The 25,529-nt window shown below is 34.5% G+C and overlaps 1 protein-coding gene across 1 annotated transcript; it reads right to left on the minus strand.

The window, feature by feature from the left end:
• Positions 1-111: 111 nt before the first annotated feature.
• Positions 112-22,964, minus strand: yme1l1a (YME1-like 1a). Its single transcript, XM_056450721.1, has 18 exons — positions 22,851-22,964; positions 21,421-21,552; positions 17,709-17,892; positions 17,367-17,468; positions 14,963-15,072; positions 13,933-14,080; positions 13,732-13,839; positions 13,369-13,542; positions 11,823-11,975; positions 11,074-11,206; positions 10,927-10,989; positions 8,690-8,802; positions 8,455-8,610; positions 8,214-8,365; positions 5,603-5,729; positions 5,443-5,516; positions 3,459-3,545; positions 112-1,624 (listed from the first exon to the last, which is right to left on the minus strand). The coding sequence occupies exons 1-18, from the start codon at positions 22,881-22,883 to the stop codon at positions 1,481-1,483; spliced, it is 2,193 nt and encodes a 730-aa protein (XP_056306696.1). The 5' UTR covers positions 22,884-22,964; the 3' UTR covers positions 112-1,480.
• Positions 22,965-25,529: the final 2,565 nt, after the last annotated feature.

Below are 25,529 nucleotides of genomic sequence, written 5' to 3' on the forward strand. Positions count from 1 at the left end.
TTACTACAAAGACTCTATGAAAGCAAAGACATTCAAGCAAAATCATTGCAGCATTCAACTAAAACATGCCCAAGACAACTTTACATATCTTCTTAAAGGAAACAACAAAAAAAGTCTTTACTTCATTTATTTGTAGTCAATCCATGTTAATTTCAAAAGAAAGCACACTCACATTTCTTCCAGACACACATATATACAGTCCAGTCACGCCGTTTAAACGCATGCATGCAGACAAACCCATAAGTAACAGAGGCTTTTAGCAACATGGAAAAGTATATTCAAATAAATAAGTTAATGAATAAAATCAGGGGCCAGAAAAAAGTGGAAAGGTCCAGAGGAAATGATACAGTACTTTGATCACATTTGAGATCTGTAGAAGTAAAAACAATACTGACATTCTGAGGTCACATTCAAAATTTGATGAGAAATTTGTGATTTAATGTTGCACAGGAATAAAAAATCTCTACTGTGATTATTGAAAGGCATCCGGATTTAAACTTATAGACATTTGATTTTATGCAAAACACATCATTTATGAGAGAAAGCTATTGCTTTGTTTTCAGTTATTATGATCACTAGGTGACAATAAGACAAGTAATTCTCTTGTTTTATACTTAGCTTCTAAAAACAAAGCACAGAATGTACAGTCTGACTGATTAGTTACTATTCCCATTGGTTCATTGTGCAAGCTTATATACTTTTGGCACTTTTTTGTTCTAATAGACGTATAAACATAGTCGTCTTGGCTAAAACAAGGCTAAATTCGGGCTGTCAGGGAAAATCAAATTGATATCTAAGAATAGGCCAAAACTAGACTAGTCGTCAAATAAACAGAAATGAATGACTACACAAAGTCTGTCTAATCTGTCTGTTTGACTAATCTGGGCTATTCTTAGATGTCTATTAGATTTTTACTGACAGCCCAAGTTTAGCCTTGCTTCAGCCAAGCTGTCTACATTTAGATGTCTATTAGACGTCTCTTAAACACAAAATTTTTTGCTGGGAGTAGTCAACATTCGAAATGGATCAAAGTTGTCATAAAACAACTCAATTATATCAATTCTTTTCTGACGACAATTTCGAAAAACTTTTTTTATTCACTTCAAATGTTGACTACTGTGGATTAATAAATAATAATAAAGAATTTTTTACTAACTCAGTCCTGGAGGTCCAGTGTCCTGCAGATTTTAGCTCCAACTTGCATCAATACAGATCTTTCTAGAATGCCTAGTAAAAGCTTGATTGGCTAGCCCAGGAGTGTCTGATTGGAGTTGAAACTAACCTTTGCAGGACACTGGCCCTCTAGGACCGAGACTGGACAACCCTGGCTTAGAAAATGTTCGAAAGACGCCATGTTGCTAGAAAAAAAGGGTAAAATATACTAAGAAAAGTCTTTGATGAACTTGCTTGTTGCAGATGTTTATATTTACAGACAAAGTCAGATTGTGCCTTGAAAAGTCTTTGTTAATCCAAGACCGCATCATCTGGGATCCAGCGACTTTCCTTCCAGGATCATCTGAATTTCCTTGGCATTCAGCGTCTCGTAAGTCAGCAGGGCATCAGCCAGTAGCTTGTGCTCTTTACTGTAGGTCTTCAGGATCTTCTTTGCCCTTTCATATGAACTCTAATAAGACATAATTCAGGGTTCATACACATTTTTACTATGAAAATTCTAGGAACTTTCAGGTAAATATTCATGACTTAATGGTTCATGTAATGTCTACATACACATGGTAAATAAGAAAAAAAATATTACAGCATACCAAAACTTGTGACAACCTATGTAGTTTATATTTATTTTTATATCTGTAAAATAGTTTTTAAAAAGTTTCTTGCTGTCTGTGTGAAAATTTGATAAATGTTGGATTGTGTTTTCACACTGAAGGTCTTTGCACACTGAAGTTCAAAATTTTCATATTCATATGCGAAAAATTTGTCATATACACAAACCTTGTACACGGAGTCCGAAGGGTATTACAGTCAATCAATCCATTCCGAAAAAACACAAAACATTTCGTAGTCAATTGAAGCAGTGATGCATTGTTCTCCTCTCTTCTCCAAAGCAGAAAAAGGTAGAGGAATAGGCTATATATTGTGTTCATCCAATACTAGCCTACATAGAGAGGAAGGGGAGTTCTCCTCCTTATCAAATAGCTGCGCTGGATTATACCCAAATGCAAAGTTTGTTTCAGGAAATTAGAGGAATTCTGAGACATTGCTTGTGATACTTATGTACGTAAACAAATCCTGAACAGAGATTCTGTCTTATATTCTGAACTGTGTTTTTCATAAAGTTATCTGTGGCTCAAGTGACGGCATTTTGTGTTTTGCCTTCAGTCTGTATGGTGGCTCTAAACTGTCAAAACACCTCTAAAAGCACTTTTTCGGAACATGGAAAGGAAAAAAATTTAACCCGGTTTATGATGGACGAAAGTTTCGGAGGCAGTATGTCAATACGGTTGACCCAACGTGAGGTCAAATTTTCTTTTTAATGTGCAAAAACTACCGAGGACAATTTCGGATTCAGTGTGCAATGACCTTTAAAGGAATAGCTCAAATTAGCCTTTAGCACCCACAGCATCTTAACCCTGTAGTTACAAAAATGTTTCTGGACACAATACTGTTTTTTGAATTACAGTGGAAGCGAGTCAAAGAGAGACCAAGATGAAACAGAGCTGCTTTTTACCCCACGCAGAAAACGTCATGTGAAGAGACTGTAAGGCGCAATTGCATTTTAACAGACAGGACAGACAGGAAAGCATTGGGAGCAGAGAGAGGGGAAGGATCAGCATAGGACCTCGAGCCGGGAATTGAACTCAGGTTGCCGTGAGCACCTTGGTGCTATATGTCAGCGTACTTAACCACTAGGCTATTGATACCGTATTTAAAATGTACCAAATATTATCTTTTCCAAAGTATTTTGGGTTTATTTGTTTTTCCAGTCCTGGAAAATGACAAGATTCTATGACTTTTCCAGGTTTTCAAGGACCGTACAAACCCTGATAATTAATTAAAGCTCTTATGAAGTGCTTTGAAATGTTTGACATAATCTCAGCTGTAATATGAAGAGTGGGTGGGACATAATGTAGCCAATAGCATTTTGTTTTATCACCACATTGCCAGTGAGAGCGGTTGAGCTCAAGCGCATCAAATGGGAAGTGTCCTGAAGGGGGCGGGGCATGTCAGATACTAGAGAGCATTTGATTGGTCACGATTTGATAAGAAACTAAAGTATGAGGTGACTTGAATAAAACTGTTGATCCATTTAGGCAGAAGTGACAAACTACAAGCCTTGCATGTTTATGTCAATTTTATTTCTTCTAAGCAAATAGCTTATAAATATCCTAAAAATATCCTAAAAATTCAAGTTTACTTTAATTTCATGGGACCTTTAATTAAAGCTGAATATTCACAATCACCAATCAAATATCAGTGACAAACAAAACCTCAACACTTACCTGCAGAAGAACTCTGATTTCCTGTTCTACAGCTGCTCGTGTCTCTGGACTGTGATTGGTCAGGTCTTTGTAGGTCATGACCCCCAGCTGGCCAAAGCAAAGGAGAGGTGAGTGAACTGCAGTTACAGGCATAACAGTGTTTCAACAAAGGCTTCACACAGGTTTCTGATTACGACAGGATCCTGACGTTAGACATGGCTGGACGTGAGTGTAGTTTATAGCCTGCATGCTCAATTCTGCATTTTGAGTTGGAGTGCTGAGGAAGGGATTAGGATGAAACGCAGATTTTAATGCTGGAATGTGAGAGCCCACACAATCCTAATGGCTCTGAACACGTGGAAGGTCTCAAACGGCTTCTCTGAATAGCTACTGCTTCCTTTAAAAGAGAAATCTGATGGTTGTTGAAAATTGGCCTTCTAATTTTTTTTTTCTAAAGCAACATTTTAAATTATTCTAAAATTACTTCAAATTATGATTAAAAAACTGTTTAAACAATACAAATTCATAACTAATTTTCCTACAACTTTAAAATATAAAAAGTAAGCGTTTGTGTGTGTGTGTGTGTGTGTGTGTGTGTGTGTGTGTATTTGACGTCTTTGAAACACTATTATACGAAAAGAAAATACCAAACAGTGACTCTAAAATTAGTCAGTTCCCAGATATACATTTGTAGAATCTCCTTGAATTTGCATGAATCATGTGAATCTCAAAATGGAGAATATGAATAACTAGAATATTCCATAAAATATTTGTGATTAAAGCACTGTTTTCATCCAAACTTCAAAAGAAAAAAGGGAATTTGCTGTGGTAGGAGAAGCGGTAACACTTTACAATAAGGTTCATTAGTTAATGCATTACTAACATGAACAACACTTGGACAGCATTTATTAATCATAATTGAACATTTATTAATGCATTATTAACATCCAAGTCCATGCTTGTTAACATTAGTTAATGCACCGTTAGTTAACATAAACGAACAATGAGCAACCGTATTTTCATTAACTAACATGAACAAATACTGTAGTAAATGTATTGTTCATTGTTTGTTCATGTTAGTAAATGCATTAATTAACATTAACTAATGAACCTTTTTGTAAAGTATGACCGGAGAAGCCACTGTGGGCCTTTTTCTTATCTAATAATGTATTTGTGCCTCTGAAGACAAAAGCTTTTGTTTATTATGGACATTCTACTTTTTGTGCATCTTGCAGTTTCCATCAGTTTCCAAGTATTTTTTATGCTTGGTTCCAAAATGCACATTAAAATAGGTGGATGCAAACATACCTACCACGAGTTTGCATGTATGCATGGACTGTAGGTAAACAAATTATTTATGCGTTTACTAAAATGTTTTAGAATTTCAGACACTCACAAATACACCTAAACTTTAACACAAATATACTTCATTAAACATCCACACATAGACATCACCTATATACTACATAGCTGCAGATTAATTATGTTTATATATAACAACTTTAACTGATAAAGTTATTAGTAATTAGTTAAAGGTCTAAGTAACTAATAAAGTTATAGTAACTAACAACCTTAACTTTTCTGATTTTGATTGCAATACAATAATGTGCACCCTTTGTAAAGCTGCTTTGAAATGCTATACAAATAAACTTGAATATATTATTTTAATTTTTTTAATTTATAGCCAATTTCACAGACCCTGGCCAATATTATGCAACTATTACTGACTACACAAAACAGAAAACAATTTTAAGGGCATTTTTAGGGTTGTAGATTGGTTACTTAGTTATTTGTCTTTGCCATCTTTCAAGATATATTGACAAATGTGACTTATTATGGCTTTATCTGTAGTTGTTGTGCTAACTTGAATGCACTGGTGTCCTTTATAGAACACATTCCTGTTATGACTTAACATACAACCATACTGTGTCCATGTATGCCTTAACACAAAAGAAAACACTCGACATAAATCAAGTGTGAAAAAAGTCTCAAACCGAGTTTTCACCTTGTCGCTCATTCCAAACCGTGTCACCATCATCTGTGCGATTTTAGTGGCTCCATCAAAGTCACTGGATGCTCCTGTAGATTAAATAGATACAACATCATGACGCTGACGTTAGCAAAAAAAATCAAAGTAGCAAGAATCAGTAGGAGACACCTCTCACCGGTGGTAATGTGATCATTTCCAAACACCAGTTCTTCAGCCACTCTGCCGCCCATACTGACATCCATCTGTGCCAGCAGCTGAGCCCGCGTCTCACTCCAGCGGTCATTCTCTGGCAGCAAAGACACCTGATGGACACCAGAGGAACAGAAAAACACAACAGGTTCATTATCTATAACCCAGGAGAGCAAAATATATCATTTTAAATGTGCCCATTCTATAAAATTGCAAAGTTTTTTTGCCTTTGAAAAAAGAAAAACTGAAAAATAAAAGTTGGCTCAAAAGTTGTTTTTTTACATGTAAAATAGAATTTAAAATCTATCAAAACACAAAAATGTAATAAACATGCATACATTTATTTATATATTTATATATATATACACATATATATATATATATATATATATATATATATATATATATATATATATATATATATATATACATATATATATATATATATATATATATATATATATACATATACATATATACATATATATATATATATATATATATATATATATATATATATATATATATATATACATATATACATATATATATATATATATATATATATATATATATATATATATATACATATATATATATATATATATATATATATATATATATATATATATATATATATATATATATATATATATATATATATATATATATATATATATATATATATATATATATATATTGCATCTGGAAAGTATTCATAGCGCTTCACTTTTCAGACTCTAGGAAAAGTCCTGGTGGTTCCATACATCTTTCACTTATGGATGATGGAGGCCACTGTGTTCATTGAAAATTTTAGAGCAGCAGAAATTTTTCCCCAGCCTTGTGCCTCATGACAATCCTGTCTCGGAGGTCTATAGACAATCCCTTTGTCTTCATGCTTGGTTTGTGCTTTGACATGCACTATTAACTCTGGGACCTTATATAGACAGGTGTATGCCTTTTCAAATCATGTCCAATCAACTGAATTTACCTCAAGAATGATCAGTGGAAACAGAATGTACCAGAATGTAGAGCTTTTTAGAGCAATTTAGAGCTTCACAGAAAAGGCTGTGAATACTTCTGTACATGTGATTTTTCAGGGTTTTTATTTTTAATATATTTGCAACAATTTAAAAAATATATTTTTTCACATAGTCATTATGGGGTATTGTGTGTAGAATGTTGAGAAAATAAATAAATTTAATCCACTTTGGAATATAAAACTGTGGAAAAAGTGAAGCGCTATGAATACTTTCTGGATGCACTGTATGTATATGTGTGTGTGTGTGTGTGTGTGTGTGTGTGTGTGTGTGTGTGTGTGTGTGTGTGTGTGTGTGTGTGTGTGTGTATATATATATATATATATATATATATATATATATATATATATATATATATATATATATATATATATATATATATATATATATATTGCGAGATTTTATTTTTCTGTGATAAACATTGTGAGATAGTTTGAATAGCATTATCTGATGGTTTTCTGGGGAGTCTAACAGTATTCAGGTACAGAAACTGAATAATTACAATGCAAAACATACTTTTCTTACTTTGATTTGTCTCGTTTCTTTGTCTCTCATTTCTAAAAATATTGTCGTTTTTTTCAACTTCAGGAGAAATAAGTCAAAACTAAGAACCTGTCCTTAAAACAAGTACAATTATATACCAGTGGGCTAAGAAAAATAATATTTTTTTAGCTTAGAAATGTAGATATTTGAACTAGAAATGACAAAAATTCTAAGTGAGAAAACTTTTTTGCATAAATTGTACAACTTCCATACATATATATATACAATATTTAAATACAATTCTGTAGCTCCTGGTCTACTGTAATTTAGATGCAACATTGCATATCTTGCGATGTGACTATTGTGGATGTGTACATTGCGGTATTGATGCTGAAAACATATATTGTTCAGCCCTTACTTTTTAACTTTTTTATTAATTAGACACCATAAGAGAGTGATTTCAGCTATGTTCAATTTTTTTTTTTATTCTCACGGAAGAAATACGCTAAAAAAATCCAGCAACATATTTTTTTTTTTACTTTAACTGAAATTATATACTTCAACTGAAAGGTTTATGAATAGGAATCCATTAAAATCAAAAGCCTGCCCAATTTTGACAATTTTTGTTCAGATATCAGATATTATAGATACAGATAAATGGAGAGTATTTAATTTCTATACCATTTTGTTTACATAAAAGGACAAAAACTATAAATAATAACTAAATATGGACAATAAATAACTATATTGGACAAAACACATAAATCTGCATTCTAATAATTTTCAACTTTGTGCAGTGATATAACAAATACAATTAATAAAAGCGTTTAACATTAAAAAGTACAATGTAAATCATGTACCCTTCCTATTAAATTAAAATATAAAAATTTATTTTTCAAGAAAGAAATGTGCATGCACGACTTAGGATCCACTGACAGATATCAGGATCATTTTTAAATTAATTAAAAATGGAACAACATGGCCACCTTTAAATCTACAAATTTTGAATCACAGCTATTAAAATTAAAAAATAAACAGTGGATTAGGTTTTACTGAAATTGTGCAACTACCCACATGTCCAAGTGAAGGTCCGCGTGGCATGATGGTAGCTTTGTTGATAGGCATTGCGTCTTTGGTGTAATAAGCTACTATAGCGTGTCCTGATTCATGATAAGCGGTGATCGTCTTATTTCTCTTGTCTATCTCTACACTCCTGCGCTCTGGGCCTGGACGGACAGACAGAAAAGAGCGAGTCAGGAAAGAATCTCTTGAAGCATTAATTAATCCCAATCACATGCTGTATGTCTGCTCTCACCCATCAGGATCTTATCCTTGGCAAACTCCAGCTCCTTCATGGTCACCAGGTCTTTCCCATCGGCGGCTGCTTTCAGTGCTGCTTGATTCACCAAGTTCTCCAGTTCGGCTCCAGAAAAGCCCACCGTTCCCCTCGCAATGATCTCTGCATCAATAGCTGCAAAACAGATTCGTTGAGTGGACTGTCCTACTCAACATCTTTAAAAATGTATGTGGGATTTATTCAAAATTATTACCAGAATCCACTTTAATTTTTTCCAAATACCACTCCAGGATTTCTGTGCGTCCCTTCACATCTGGGATTGGGACGGTGACCTGCATGTCAAAGCGACCTGGTCTCACCAGAGCACTGAAATATCGCAAAAAGATTTTTTAGTGACTAAAGTATTAACTAAAAAAGTACTAATACTCTGTCTGAGAAATCATGAAAGTTAAAGAGATTTAAAGTTAAATCTCGCCATCATTTACTCACCCTTGACTTTTTCAAGATAAGAACTTTTGAAGAACGTTGGAAACCAGTAACCATTAGCATCCATAGCAGAAGAAATAAACACTATGAAAGTCAATGGTGACCGGTTTCCAACATTTTTTGGAATTTTTTTTTTTTTGTGTTAAAACAAAACGAACAACACAATGCTTTGAAACAAGTCATAAGAGAGTAAATGATGACATAATTAAAATTTTTGTGTGAACTATCCCTTTAAAAGCAGAAATTACCTCCTTTAAGTATCATAAGTACTACAAGTATGAGAAATAGAGATTTACAAGATGGATATTTATAGGATTAAATGCATTAAAGGGGTGGTCTAGAGTGTATTTTTAAGGCTTGATTGTGTTTATGGGGTGCAAAGCAATGTGTGCTCATGCTTCACTTGTAAATAAATAGATAAATAAATCTCATTATTTTTTCATATATTTCACTTTAATTATATACAGCTACTTAGCTAACATGAAAATGACTATTATATTTACTAGTTCCTCCGAAAGCCCGCCCTCAAGAGGCTCTGATTGGTCAGCTGACATAATGTGCTGTGATTTGGAGATTGTGGCTCCACATCACCAGGAATCGTCACACCTCTACTAGGACATCAGTGTTTCCACTAGGATTTTTTCCAGCTGTGGCGGCAGACTCTGTTGGGCCTTTTACACTGATCTACCAACTACCTGCGGCATTATTTCATTGACAAAAGTCGTGAGCGCAGTATTACAAGTCGAGATTGCATTTATGTAATACGATAATGCGAATCTCTGTGCTTGAGCGCCGATTTCCTCTGTTTGTGCATAACTTCTTGCGCGCCCTCAAATTTACGCTGCTCAAGTGCAGATTTTCTTGTGCGCTCTCAAATAAACGCTGCTGAAGTGCGATTTAGTGCGCTTATGTATAGAGTATGTCTCCAACATTTATTAGATTTGCTAGGGGTATTTGTGAATGTCTCCAATAGACCTATAGAGTGGCATTAATGCGTTCCCAAGTAAAGTGAAATGGTTATAAACTCCAGCAAGATAAAATAATTATATGCAGAGCCATAGACTTTTTCTATAAATAAAGCATAATTATGGAAACTGTGTTCATCATAACTGAAAGCTACGTCGTGTTTGCTGGCCGCATGCATCATGTACCTGTCAGTCAGTCAGCATGTAACCTTAAAGGGTTAAACAAATAACACACAGCACTACTACGATTACAGAAAAGCTTTTTAAAAAAAATGACTGAATGTTTTGAATGAGAAGCTGTAATCTAGCCGTGGCAGGATGAATTTTGGTGTGGCGCCCCGCCATGGAAGAATGAATGTAGCGGAAACCATAGACATGCTTTGTCGTTGTGTAAATATTGTCAGTCAGTGTAACTGTGTAACTCAAGCCCTATCAGTTTGAGCGTGAATCAGACAGAAAATGTGCTGCGCTGGGTGTATGCGCATAACCTGAAGGGTTTATGACATCATTAACTCGGATGTATTTTATTGTGGTCCACAAAGTTAAAAGCCAGTGTCTCCCTTTGCATTAAGCTTTGAGCGTATTACATTCAGATATGTTGTTTATGTTCACACATCTACATTACACATCAACTAAAGGTTAAAATATTATATCGCAGTGGACCACACCTTTAAACCCAAAATTGGCTGCATGCAAAAACATGGAAATCAAGGTTAAATTTTAATTAAATCCATTTAACTGATTGCTAGGGTTGGCACGGTGGTGCAGAAGGTAGTGCTCTCGCCTCACAGCAAGAAGACTGGGTCAGTTGGCATTTCCCCCACAAGTCCAAAGACATGCGCTACAGGTGAATTGGGTAAGCTAAATAGTTCGTAGTTTATGTGTGTGAATGGAAGTGTATGTGTGTAAAACATATGCTTGATAAGTTGACGGTTCATTCCGCTGTGGCGTCCCCTGATTAATAAAGGGACTAAGCTGAAAAGAAAATGAATGAATGAATGAATGAATGAATGAATAACTGATTGCTTGTGAAACCTACTTGTCCAAAGCTTCAGCAAAGTTTGTAGCTCCAATTACAATGACCCCTTCATTGGGTTTAAACCTGAAATCGTCAAAGAAGCTTAAGTAAGTTTTCCCATTTCATTTATTTCAATACAAGAAAATGTCCTTTAAGTCATAAACTCACCCATCCATCTCAGCTAGCAGTTGGTTGATGGTCTGTCGGGAGTACGGGTGCATTGGAGACTCGATTCTCTTCCCTCCTACGCTGTCCAGCTCATCAATGAAGATTACACATGGTGCGCTAGCTTTGGCCTCCTCTGTGAGATAAAAAAAAAAAATTCACAACACGGTAATGATGCTTTTTAACAATCACCAGCATCTTAAATCAAACTTTACAATGTTTATTTGTCAAGCACATTGATATTCTTTAGGTCAAGGTTTAATCCATGCAAGTTAAAAGTCTTGTTTGGAGTGGGATCAGTTTGACAGCTTCAGTCATAATATTCTTAACCACACCTCTCTTACTGTTAGTTTGCTAAAAGAAAATGATGTGCAAAAAGAAAGCCCCCTACTCTATTCTGCTTCAGTTGGAAGTACATCAACATACATGTACATTTTTAACCTTTTCTATACTAATTTGTATCATATTGCCTTTGCATCAAATTACAGAATCCTAGTTAATTCTCGTGCTTTGTGTTTTTAATGTAGCACAGTAAACTATCCCTTCTGGCTGCCATTATCAGTTTAAAAAAAAAGTTTTTCTTCTTTTGACTGTTGTAAAAACTCTATCGTGGAGTTCATCATTTTTTATTTGAGCAAATTAAAACCTAAAACAAATGTATTTGTTGTACTAATTTATAAGTTCACCCAACTTCCACAGCTGAGAAACCCAGAAACAAGAAAAGAGTCTATAAGACATCTGAGAAGACTCACTGAAAAGGTTTCTGATGCGACTCGCTCCGACTCCAACAAACATTTCATCAAACTCAGACCCAGAAGCGTAGTAGAAGGGCACGTCTGCTTCACCGGCAACAGCTCTGGCCAACAGGGTTTTCCCTGTTCCTGGAGGCCCTACGAGCAGGATACCTGAAATACTCCTTCAGGTTAGATTTCAACAAAATGAAAAACAAACAAAAATAAGGCCATGTCTACACTAATCTGGATACATTTCAAAACTGCCTTTTTGTCTAAAAATTTTTCGTGTCCGCACTATCGTTTTCAATTCTTTCTGTCATCCACAATAAAATGGCTGAAAATGCTTTTGTTTATGTACTTCTTATGGGCACACACGTAAAGCACTTTTACCTGCGTCAAATCCGCCTGCCGTTTATTTACTTTTATCTGTTTGAATCATTGCGGCAAAATGTTGTTACTGTTTGTTTCAGCTGTTTAACAATAGTTCCCAGTAAACATTACATGCTCTTTGAAGAGAGGCAATATGGATCATGTACAAACTAACCTTAATCTTTAATAAAGCTTTAATAAAACAGACAGCATCCAAAATATCTGCTTTACAATGTCGTCCACCATTTTAGCTGAATTGGTCTCATGACTTGGGTCACATTTACACTGTCAGGTCTTGATATTGCCTATATTTGATTTTTTTGCCTGTCTGTTTACATGTTATTTTAATTGTGACCCATATCTGATTCACTTGCCATACAATTTACAACGTCGTGCATGCATAAAGATGGATTCTAGCATCTGCGCCACACTAGCTACGATGGAAGAAATTGTCTTGCTTTAAGCTCTGCGAAATATGAGAAGATCGCCTAACATTAAAATGATTTTGAGGCAGAGGCGGAAAGAAAGGTCCGTCATCGCAGCTTGCGCCTATGGTTTATATATGGTGTCCTCCACCATTCAGAGGATGTTGTTGGTATGAGAGAGATCTCAGGTCTCAGGAGCAAATTGTGGCAGGCTTTAATGAGGAGCAGTGGGTCCGAAATTTTAGGATGAGCACACACACGCTCTTTCTTCTACATCATTAAACCGCAGAGAATACCACATCGTCACAAGTTTAATGACGTAGAAAACGGAATGCCTCAATAAATCCAATCTGCCTGTTTACATGATAGTGGCATTGTCACATATCCGATTTATATCTGATTTATTTCCACATATGAAAGAAGCCTGAAACCGATCTCTGAATATGCGATTGCATGCGTTTTTTGTCGTGTTTACACGGTCATGGAACAGATCCGATCTGTGTCACATGAGCAAAAAAAAAATAAATCAGAATTAGGTCACATTTAACTGGCAGTGTAAACAGGGCCTTAAATGCATCATCGTTTTCGAAAGCCTCGTTTTTACAGTCCACACTGCAACACAAAAACAGCGTTTTCAAATGTATCCACTTTGGACAGCTTTTCAATCTTTCAGTTCCTAAAACAGCCAAAACGGAGAGAAAAATATGCGTTTTCAAACTAAAACGTATTAGTGTGGATATGGCCTAAGTAGCAGAAGCATAGAATTTCACCTTTGGGAAGTTTACCACCAAGCACAGTGAATTTCTGGGGGTTTCGCAAAAATTCAACAACATCCTGAAGTTCATTTTTGGCCTCCTCTACTCCTTTCACATGTTCAAATGTGATGTTCTTCATCTGAACAGGGTCCACGGCTGAATCCAGACCAGAGGTGGTGCGAAAGCGAACTACAAGAACAGACACAAATAAGCAACTTGAGTATGACAGGATTCCTACTCTTTCATCAACAACAGATTCAAGGACTTTCAATGACCTTAAGCACCATTAATTTATTTTCTATTAAATTGCGGTCAACCACATACTATCAACATATATATTTAAACAAATGTAAAGATTGAATTAAATGGGACACAAACCAGTGTCTGAAAACGATCCTTTACCCGAGAAGAAAGGACTTCTGGACACACCATACATTCCCGCCAGCAGGAGAACAAAAATAATCAGACGTGTCCTCTTCACAGAGTCTGTCAGAAGCAGTAAATGTAAGAATGAAGTTCTTGCCACAAACATTTCCTTTTAGCAAGAGAAACATGCTTAAAAAGACCTGAGCGCATCACCTTGTGTCCTCTTTGTCAAAGCCTGAGCCTTCATGAAGCCCTCTGTAAAACCAGTCTTAAAAGCATCCTGATGCGATTCTGGCAAGTTATTCTGTTTTAATAACTGCTCAAAACTCCCCGTGTCTGTTTTGTCCTTCATGATTAGGCCCTAACAGGACAGCAAATACTATACAATAAATACACCTAAAAATGATGCAGTGAAACATTTTATGCACATTAAAATACAACCTGTGGTTTTCTAGAAAGCAACATAAAATTGAATATACATATTAACTACTAATATAATCTAATATTTATATTATAACATATCTTAAATAATGTTTATCAGTGTCACATACACATTCATACACCATACAATTTGCAGTGAAATGCCTACACAACAGCCTGTGACCTTAAAATTTACATATACAGTGCTCAGCCTAATTAACACCCCATTTATTTTAAAAATGAATATTTTTCTCCATTTCTCAGTCAATACAGGCAATGTATTTTGGGGCATTTAAACAAAACAGATTTATTAAACAGATATATTAATTAAAATAATATTTTAGTCACCAAACATATTTAGAAATCGAAAGAAAATACAATAAAATTCAAGCAAAATATTGCAAAAAAAAATTACAACCTACAAAATTAACAAATTTTTTCAATTGTTTTGCTTCTCTTGATTTTTTTTCTTTTTAAATTTGTAATTAATATTTTTCTATCACATAAATTTGGGTGTGCTAATTTTTGAATCGTTATCGCGAGTTATTTTGTTAGATAAGCTCCAGATTTGGCTTCAGTACTGACTAATATAATGTATATACACAAATATATTACTGTATAGCTTCCTATTAAAAATATGAATTTATAAGACATTTGTGAGGGCTGTACTTATATATGCTGAGCAATGTACATAATACATATATACAATACATGCAAATTCAAACTTTGATTTTGTACACGATTAGTCAATATTAAATATAATAGTTTAACAGCACAAATCTGCAGCAATTAATATTTCATTGGTGTGATTCAGTTTACTGACCTTCATAAAGACTGGAGTATAATTATCTGCCTCTACTGGACCTTCAGAGCTGGAGCGCAGATGTCTGCTCTTGGACTTCATTGTCTTGAAGCCTCTGTTTTGGACCCACACTAAACATAAAAAACACACACATACAAACTAAAATAAACACAAAACTCTTTTTACAGCTGACAAAAGCCATATTAAAACCAAGAAAGATAACTATATAAGAATGCCAACCAATGGATGATAATTATCTGTATTATTAGCACAGACTACGGTTACTTTTTCTGCCATTTTAACTTCTCAAGTCAAAAAACAAAAATGTTTTTTATGTTCATCAGCTGTAAAAATAAATAAATAAATAAAAATAAATAAATAAAAAAAAGCTGAAGGTGTTGCTGTAGTGTGAACTTCGCTATTCTCAAAGCATGTTTGCTGAAACTTAACTGAATAGTTATTGTCCAGTGTGAATGGCCCTTAAAGAGATAGCTGTCCAAATGTCTTATCTACAGCTAATTTACTCATGTCTAGGCCATGTAAGATGTAGGTCACTCTAGTAATCGGTAGGACACTAAAGACAACTTTTTATAAAAATGTGAAGTCACACTTTATTTTAAGGTATAATACTTGCTATTAATAAACCACTAATTATGACTTTTATCTCAAAAAAACCCATAATTTCTTGCTTATCAGTAGTCATTAACGTAATAGTTACAACAGGTTTAGGTATAAAGTAGGATTAGGGATGTAGAACAAGATCATGCAGAATATGTATTGTATAAATACTAATAAACAGCCATTATTTTACTAATAGGGAGGAAATAAGCCACTAGTTAATAGTAAGAATTGCTACTTAAATATTGTATTAATAGGCAGGTAGTAAGCCACTAGTTAATAGAACTGGTACTTAAAATAAAGCGTTAACAAATGCGAGTTACCAGCTAACTACACTTCGGAGTACAACAACATCTAGAGAATTGTAAGAAACATAATAATAATAATAATAATAATAATAATAATAATAATAATAAAGTTGTAATAATGTTCAGTTTCATAAAACAATAAGACATCACTTAGTTGGGGAACTACCCCTTCAAATTTTTATATTTTTGTAGGTAATTTGGCAATGTATTTGTCATTTCATTGGATGAAAAGAATATATATATATATATATATATATATATATATATATATATATAGAGAGAGAGAGAGAGAGAGAGAGAGAGAGAGAGAGAGAGAGAGAGAGAGAGAGAGAGAGAGAGAGAGAGAGAGAGAGAGAGAGAGAGAGAGAGAGAGAGAGAGAGAGAGAGAGAGAGAGAGAGAGAGAGAGAGAGAGAGAGAGAGAGAGAGAGAGAGAGAGAGAGAGAGAATTATTTAATTAATTATTTATTTTATTTTTTTTATGATGATCAATTAGAAAAGTAGATTGGTTAATTATGTTTGTTATGTTGGTTAATTATGTGCAATTATGTCACATACATAAATGTGGCTGGGTGAAGAGTATACCACCCAGCTTTGTGCAATTTAAGTTTGAGACTTGTCATTATTTGAAAACACTGGAGGGTGTAGAGAACACTTAGGCCCAAAAGAATATGGACTGATGTAAAGTCTTGAAATTAACCTGTGTTAATTCAAAATTTACAGTGTTTATTTTGCTAGCGCACATTGTTACAGAATTAACAATTAATCCATGCAAGGTTATTATTGAAACAAATGGTTGTTTTGGTAATCTTCAATCAAAGTCTGACTATTTGCTTCAGCGTTTGAAGGGGCGGTCCTTCTCTGATGATGTCACTTTAGGAATTTTAGCAGTAAAAATGTGAATGAACCCAAAACTTTTAACTAGTGGGTTACTACCTGCTTATTAGTACAATATTTAAGTAGCAATTCTCACTATTAACTAGTGGCTTATTACCTCCCTATTAAAAAAATGATGGCTGTTTATTAGTATTTATACAATACATATTCTGCATGATCTTGTTTTACTTCCCTAATCCTACCTCTTGTAACTACTACATTAATGACTACTGATAAGTAAGAAATTATGGGTTTATTGAGGTAAAAGTCATAGTTAGTGGTTTATTAATAGCAAGAATTATACCTTAAAATAAGGTGTGACTTCATCTGATGATGGCTTCAGCCACAATATTCTTAACCACACCCCTTTTACCTTTATATTTTTATGAGGGAATTATGCATAATAAGAAAGCCCCGCCCCAATCCAATATTCAGTTTTAGTTGGAAGCACATCAACATACTGAAATAAAAGTCTCAGCAACTTCCGGTGCACACAGACTTTTAGGACTCTTATTTGTTTTTAATAACCCTTTTGTATATAGTTTTTTTTTTATTTTCATGTAGTTTGTGTAAGAAATATTTTGTTTTTGTTTTATTGTTTAAAAAAAAAATAGGTAAAGATTACACTGCAGATGATGCAGATCTACACAGGCTGCCTGAAGTGGACTGGAACTTTCCCTGCGAAACACTGAAGAGCCAAAATATCCTGAGTGTTTGTGAGAGAACCCTGTGTTAACAAGAGAACAAACATCTGACATTACACAACAAAGAGAAATCACTTCAGGGACAACAATACTGCTCATTATATTCCATACGAACAGAAAAAAATTAGACTGAAATTTGTTTGTGTATACAACATAATGTTTGACATCCTAACAAATATGTTACTTATTTATCTACCCATGATCTAGCTTAAACAGAGTATCTAAAGTATGACATCACCACTTTGTGCTGTGGCAAAGCTCACCATATTTGTTTTGGAAGAAGGAGGGGGCAGAAATGTGAGAAGTTCTCCATGCTGTTGAGTTTTGAGCAGTGCTGGAGATGGATTTCTCCTCTGGATGTGCAGAAGGCAGCAGGTGCTCTAGAACATCCCGTACATGACCGGCCCGCAGCTCTGACAGACCCAGCTCCTTCAGGTTTACCTTGGGCTGTAAAATCAGGCCATAGTTGCAATTTTTAGCATCATATTATAAAGTTTATAAAATGTTGTTTTCAATGTGAAGTGATAGACAAATCATTTTATTCAGCTTGAAAACTAGAGTGATATTTGTGTCATTTTTGTTTAGTCATTTATTTCACTGGGGTTGATGATTGATAATTCCAAAATTACAGGTTCTTATTCATTTTAGAAGACAATCCAGATTAGATTCTTTGGATCCAACTGGATGTGAAATGCAATAATCACATACACCACCTGACAAAAGTCTTGTCGTTGATCTCAGTTGTAAGAGCAGCAAATAATAAATTGACTTCTAGTTGATCATTTGGAAAAGTGTCAGAAGGTCGATTTTTCTAATGAATCATCTGTTGAACTGCACCCCAATCCTCACAAATACTGCAGAAGACCTATTGAAACCCACATAGACCCAATATTCTCAGAGAAATAAGTCAAGTTTGGTGAAGGAAAAATCATGGTTTGGGGTTATATTCAGTATTGGGGCGTGCGAGAGATCTCTGGAGTGGATGGCAACATCAACAGCCTGAGGTATCAAGACATTTGTGCTGCCCAATACATTACAAACCACAGGAGAGGGCAAATTCCTTAGCTTGATAGCGCTCCTCATACTTCAGCCTCCACATCAAAGTTCATGAAAGCAAAGAATGTCAAGGTGCTCCAGGATTGGGCAGCTAAGTCACCAGATATGAACATTATTGAGCATGTCTGGGGTAAGATGTAGGAGGAGGCATTGAAGATGAATCCAAAGAATCTTGATGACCTCTGGGAGTCCTGCAAGAACGCTTTCTTTGGCATTCCAGATGACATTTTTAATAAGTTATTTGAGTCACTGCAGAGATGTATGGATGCAGTCCTCCAAGCTCATGGGAGTCATCCACAAAATTAATTCTTTTTCCACTGCAGGATGACTTTATATTCTATACTGTACATTATTTCTGTTAAATGACAAGACTTTTGTTCAAGCAAAGTCAGACCTTACTGTACTAATTAAATAATTATAAATCAAGGCATGATCATATTTTATGTTGGTAAAATAAGCGTAATCTAGAGGACTTTGCCTTTCATATAAGCCACTTCTGATACCAAACGATCAACTAGAAGTCAAGTTATTAATTGTTGTTCCTAAAACTTTGATTTGCGACAAGACTTTCGTAAGGTAGTGTATATATAAATACATTATGAAGATTAAGTTTTTAATGTATTGAACTTTTTATTGATTAAAATGTTAGCAAAAATCTTAATGAAATGTAAATGATTTTAATTAGTAAATAAACCAAACCAAACTAAAAAAAAAAAAACACACAGAAAAAGGGGGAGAGGGGATAATATTGGGTAGCCAATATCATAGTCTTTATTATATCATCTTATTACGTTTGCTAATATTGTGGGTCACAAAAATGCAAAAATCGTCTCCATCTGTTGGAGATCAAGATTTTAATAATTGTGTTTTATGCAGTGCTGGACAAAAATTAATCGTGATTAATCGCATCCAAAATAAATGTTTGTTTTTACATAATATATGTGTGTGCTGTGAATATTTTTATGTTTATATAAATACATGCATGCATATATTTGTTTTATTTATATTTAGATATAAATAATATATATGTATATGACACAAATTAGATATAAATTTAAATATCTATGCAAAAAAAAATTGTATAGTTTTGATTTTATGTATGTGTTTTAGGGCTGTGCGATTTGGGGAAAATATCTAATTGCGATTTTTTTTTACATATTGCGATTTCAGTTTGATTTGCGATTGAATTTTGTAGTCAATCTTCAGCTCAATAATCTGTATTGTATCTTCTTACTGCTAAAATGCAGTGAGTGTTAATTAAAAAAAGCAACTGATAAGATATTAACTAACTCCAACTTTTATTCAAATTTGTTTAGAAATATTCAAAAATTAAACACAAATTTTTCTCTATAGCATACAGTACTGAGTCATAGCGTTAGTTATCTCCTGGTGTCTTTGTTTTGTTTTTTCATACGGTGTAACAGCTGCAAATAGGCATGGGATGATAACGGTTTTCAAGGTATACCGCGGTTTAAAAAAGTCAAGGTATTAATATCGCCAAAATTTCCTGCTATACCATTTCTACGGTATTTATAAGGCGTTCTATTTTACTTTTTTTTTTTTTTTTTAGGTTTTCTTGTCTCAACAGTATCTTCAGCAGAAAAGATATCCAAGATGCCATTTTAAATTGTAATGAAATCTGTGTATGGTGTCTTGCTAAACAGTCTACTGAAAGTATGGCCAGTAACACTAAATATAGTAGCTAGCAACAGCAAAGTACTACAGTGGCTGAGAGAGCTTAAGGCACTGCAATTTAATAAAACACATGCAATTACAAAAAACACTGGCAAATTAAGAAACGATCTTCATCAGTTTGACGTTTCACATTTAATCATCAGTTTATGTAGGCTAATAATTTGCAAACGACAATGGAATCATGTAATCAGGATATTTAAAAAAAAAACTCACTTTAAAAGACCACCAACAACTTTACTGAGCAACACTCACGGCATAATAACACATCCATATCTCAGAAAGGTTTGTCATGTTTTTGGGTCCCCTTCCTTAATTTGCTGGTGGTTTTGTAATTGCTTGTGTTTTCTTAAATTGCAGCACCTTAAGCTCACTCCGCCACTGTAGTACTTTGCTGTTGCTAGCGACTATATTGAGTGTCACTGGCCATACTTTCAGTTGACTGTTTAGCAAGACGCTCCTCATATAGCCGCCTGTGGTGCTTTTTTAGGTGCTGGTTGTTGTATTTCCTCATGCTGTGGGAACAATTCTGCAACAGCTTTCACAAATTACCCATTTTTGTTTGGTGTCTGTGACTTTAAAACCACAATAATCCCATATTACCGATGTGCTGTTTTTCTTTTATATTAATTTGTCTATGAATGCTTCTGAAGCGGCAGACGCCATCATCCCACTCGTCCGTACTTTCCTGTTTGTTTGTTTTTTTATTGTGGGCGTTTCACATAGTTCGGTTGCGCAATTCTGATTGGCCAGAATGAAAGTGTGCTCACTCTATTGGCTGTCACACACAAACAGCAGCCACGCATTTGCTCTGGGCGAGGGAAATTAAATAATACACACATTTATTTCATATCGCAGCCTCTTGTGATTAGCTAATTGCGACTTTTCAATTTGCGAATCCATTTCGATTAGTTGCACAGCCCTAATGTGTATTACATATACTTAATAAAAATATATAAAACACACATATCTTATGTCAAAACAAACTAGAGTTATTAACATATTTAAATTTGGGTTGTTTCAGTATATCAAGCTAAACTAAATGAAAAGGAAAATTTAAAAAATTTGCTTTGGCAAGTAGATTAATGTAAAATGTTTTATCTTCTATTTCAGATTCGTAAAATGGATTTAATATTTTTGTTTGCCTCAATAACCCTATAGTAAACATGACCTCTATCATGCACACGCTCTGAAGTGTAGTGCGTGCCGTTCCTGTGACTGTCGTACCTCATAGAGAAGTGGGTCGTGTTCAGGTGAAAGGTCTTTCTGCAGACTCTGTACTGATGCAGTTACGGCCGAGTTGGCTGAACTCTTCAAGTACTGAACCACATTGATCAGATGGGTCAAAGGCACTGTTCCCTAAAAATAAAGACACATTTTGGTCAAACTGCAACACTGGTGGGAGATAGACTGCGGTAAAGTTGGTTTTATATTTGCACATTTGTTCAGTGACAACTAGGCATGCTCCCTATATTATTTACCATGGTACTTGGTAATATTTGGTCTGAAATCACATGCAAGTATGACTTCAAAACAACATTAGCACTATGTATTTGACTGTGAACAATGTTGTACTTTGATAGTCATTGGCTTCTAATATGATTTCACTACATAATACTTTTCTGAAATCATACTATTAAGCAGAAAGTCCAAATCTGTGAATATACAACTAACTTTACCTCAACAGGAAACAGTTGGACAAATAATTATTGTATTAATAAACCATATTAAGTTGAAAATCCATCACCTATCAGCCACAGTGGGTGATAAGCTTTCTATATATGACTACCACTAGTCTACAGGTCAGTTATGTCACTACTGACATACTGACACACTACTGAAATACACACACACACACACACACACACACACACACACACACACACACACACACACACACACACACTCTTATATAGCTTTTGCATTGAGGTAAAGTAGATTTTATATTCACACATTCGGTCTTTCTCAAAAAATATAATAACAGAAACGTATTCATTGCAAATACTAAATAGTGAAATCATATTAGCAGCCAAAGACTATTAATGTACAGCATTGTTCAGTCAATTAAATAGTGCTAATGTTGTTTTGAAGACATATTAACAAGTGATTTTAGACCAAATTTTCAAAGTACCACAGTAAACAATATAGGGAGCTGTCACTGAACGAATGTGTGAATATAAAACCAACTTTACCTCAATAGCTTTTGCTGCTGTACTAGTGTACCATGAAGGTACTATTACATAACAATATGACCCATAAAGTATAAAATAACTCAGTTTCCTTGTTATTTGATTTTACCGTATGTTCTCAGTCAATAGTGAATATAAATGAAGGATAATCTAAATTAATACTTTGGGTTTTCAATATAGTCGATCAGATGATGTAATCAGTAGTATGGTTGACCATACCTCATCTAAACAAGGACAGAACGTTCCAGAAACAGTTCCGTTAATAAAATAACAGCTATTATTACTATTATTATATCTATTCGGTTTACATTTGCATTATCAAAGTTTGTTTTTAAAATCCACATTCATTCTCACATACACACTGCCATGTTTCTCTCGTTCATCAGTATATTCGGTAGCTACTACTCGTTTATATACACGAAATAGTCTTTGACAGCTTGTATTTAAAACATCTGAACCTCTTCATACCTGCGACTGAAAGCTTGTAGGCAGAGAAAACATATTTTGCTTGTTTTTTCGCTGAGAGGTGTTCTTGTGCTCCTGTCAGACCCACCGCTGTCCTGTAGTAGGTTATCACCACCGGTGTTGTTAATCTCATCGGACACTCCACCCGTTCCTTTGTGAAAATAGTGGCAGCGTTGTTAAATTCATCGAGTCAATCGCTGTACGTGCGCCTTCACTTCTTCGGTGGTAAATTATATCAGAAATGGTTCCCTTGAACGCCGCCTGGTGCAAATTAACAGTCATTCATGATGTATGTGTTTTTCCCTTCAGTAGAACAGTAGTCCCCAAAGTGGGGGTCGCTTAATGATTAAAAAAAAGTCAAATAAATTGTATTAAACTATTTGAATTACAATATTTTAACTATAACCCACAGAAGATAAACATAGTAGTTTTTAATACTAAAAAAACAACATGCAAATCAAAAGCCATCAGCCTTCAATGTTTTTGTTCACAGGATTGGTGTGTTTACATTAGATTAACAACACAGCAAAATCTTCAGCTGCAGCAGATTGATTTCATAGCGTCAGGTTAAACTTTCTGACACCTTTATGGCAATCAAATACATTAAACACAAATACAGGCCACCACTGAACATGGAGGATAATCTCTGATCAGCAGTCTGCAAAATTAAACCAAGAATAGACGTGGAATAGTCCACCAGTCAAATTAGCTTAGGTTAATATTAAATTAAACAAATTATTAAATGACTATAAAAATTATATAGTTGTTAGACTGTTGCAGATTTTTGTGTTATCAATATGCTCGTGTTTATATAGGCCTATTGTTGTATGCGCAACATTTGCATATTTATAACCACCTAAGAGGAATTTGGGGGCCGTAAGTCACTGGCACTATTATTTTAGGGGTCGCGGGCTGAAAAGTTTTGGGAGCCCTTGAAGTACTACAGGGCAACGCAGTGGCGCAGTAGGTAGTGCTGTCACCTCACAGCAAGAAGGTCACTGGTTCGAGCCTCGGTTGGGTCAGTTGGCATTTCTGTGTGGAGTTTGCATGTTCTCCCTGTGTTTGCGTGGGATTTCTCCGAATGCTCCGGTTTCCCCCCACAGTCCAAAGACATGCAGTACAGGTGAATTGGGTAGGCTAAATTGTCCATAGTGTATGTATGTGTGCGAATGAGTGTGTATGGATGTTTCCCAGTGATGGGTTGCGGCTGGAAGGGTATCTGCTGGATAAGTTGGTGGTTCATTCCGCTGTGGCGACCCCGATTAAAAAAGGGACTAAGCTGAAAAGAAAATGAATGAATGAATGAATGAAGTACGACATTAAAGATTTCAATGGGTTGGGATTTTTATTATTTTAAAAGACCCCCAAATATATGACAGACCCCCACTTTAAAGTGTAAACCGCATCTATGCAGTTACTTGTGTAAAGGTCCTAACTTTGAGTAAAATGTAAAATGAATTCAATAAATTCTGAGCTTTTTTAAATAAATATTTTTGTTTGTTATGATCGAAAATTAGGTTTATTTCACCAAATATTGCATTCTTAATTCTTATAAAAAAAACTAAACTAATAATACAAATAATAATTTAATATAATGTAAAAAATAATCATAAAAATATTTTTAAAAAATATTTGAAACATTAAACAATTTTAGTAATTAAATAAAAGTGAACAAAACTGATGTAGAGGCGTCACGGTGGCGCAGTGGGTAGCATTCACAGCAAGAAGGTTGCTGGTTAGAGCCTCGGCTGGGTCAGTTGGCATTTCTGTGTGGAGTTTGCATGGTCTCCCTGTGTTGGTGTGGGTTTCCTCTGGGTGCTCCAGTTTCCCCCACAGTCCAAAGACATGCGCTATAAGTGAATTGGGAAAGCTAAATTGTCCGTAGTGTGTGAATGAAAGTGTATGGATGTTTCCCAGTGATGGGTTGCAGCTGGAAGGGCATCCGCTGCGTAAAACATATGCTGGATAAGCTGGTGAATAAAGGGACTAAGCTGAATAAGAAAATAAATGAATAACTGAATGAATGTTGAGCTTTTGTAATGAGAATTGGTCAAAATAAATGTGTTTATTTGTTGTGATTGAGAATTTGGGTTATTTCACCAAATATTGCATTCTTAATTCTTCAAAAATTAATAATAATAATAATAATAATAATAATTTAACATAACCTAAAAGCAAATAATAATAAAAAAATAATAATAATTTAAATAAAAGTTAATAATTTCCCAGTGCTGGGTTGTAGTTGGAAGGGCATCCGCTGCGTAAAACACGTGCTGGATAAGTTGGCGGTTCATTCCGCTGTGGAAAACCCTGAATAATAAAATGACTAAGCTGAAAAGAAAATGAGTGAAGGAATGAAGTGAATATTCATAAAATATTCATACATTTCAAAACCACATTTCTGTTTCAATCAAGCACAATCAAACAACTATAATTGATAAATAAGATAATTGAGAAACTGAATTTTCCAGTTGCTCATTTATTTTAATTTGGAATCTAATTTTATTGATCTATTTTAATCAAATAATTCTACAATAAATGGGACATCCTACGTACATTTTCACTTATAAAACATGCGACAGGTCCTGACTTAAGCTTGTGCTCCTCAAATAAATCACACAAAAACAAGCATAAAACTATACAATTCATTGATAGAACGCATCCTAGATCTCTGTCAGCTTC

Source organism: Danio aesculapii, chromosome 24, assembly GCF_903798145.1.
Source record: "Danio aesculapii chromosome 24, fDanAes4.1, whole genome shotgun sequence".
NCBI classification, from domain to species: Eukaryota; Metazoa; Chordata; class Actinopteri; order Cypriniformes; family Danionidae; genus Danio; species Danio aesculapii.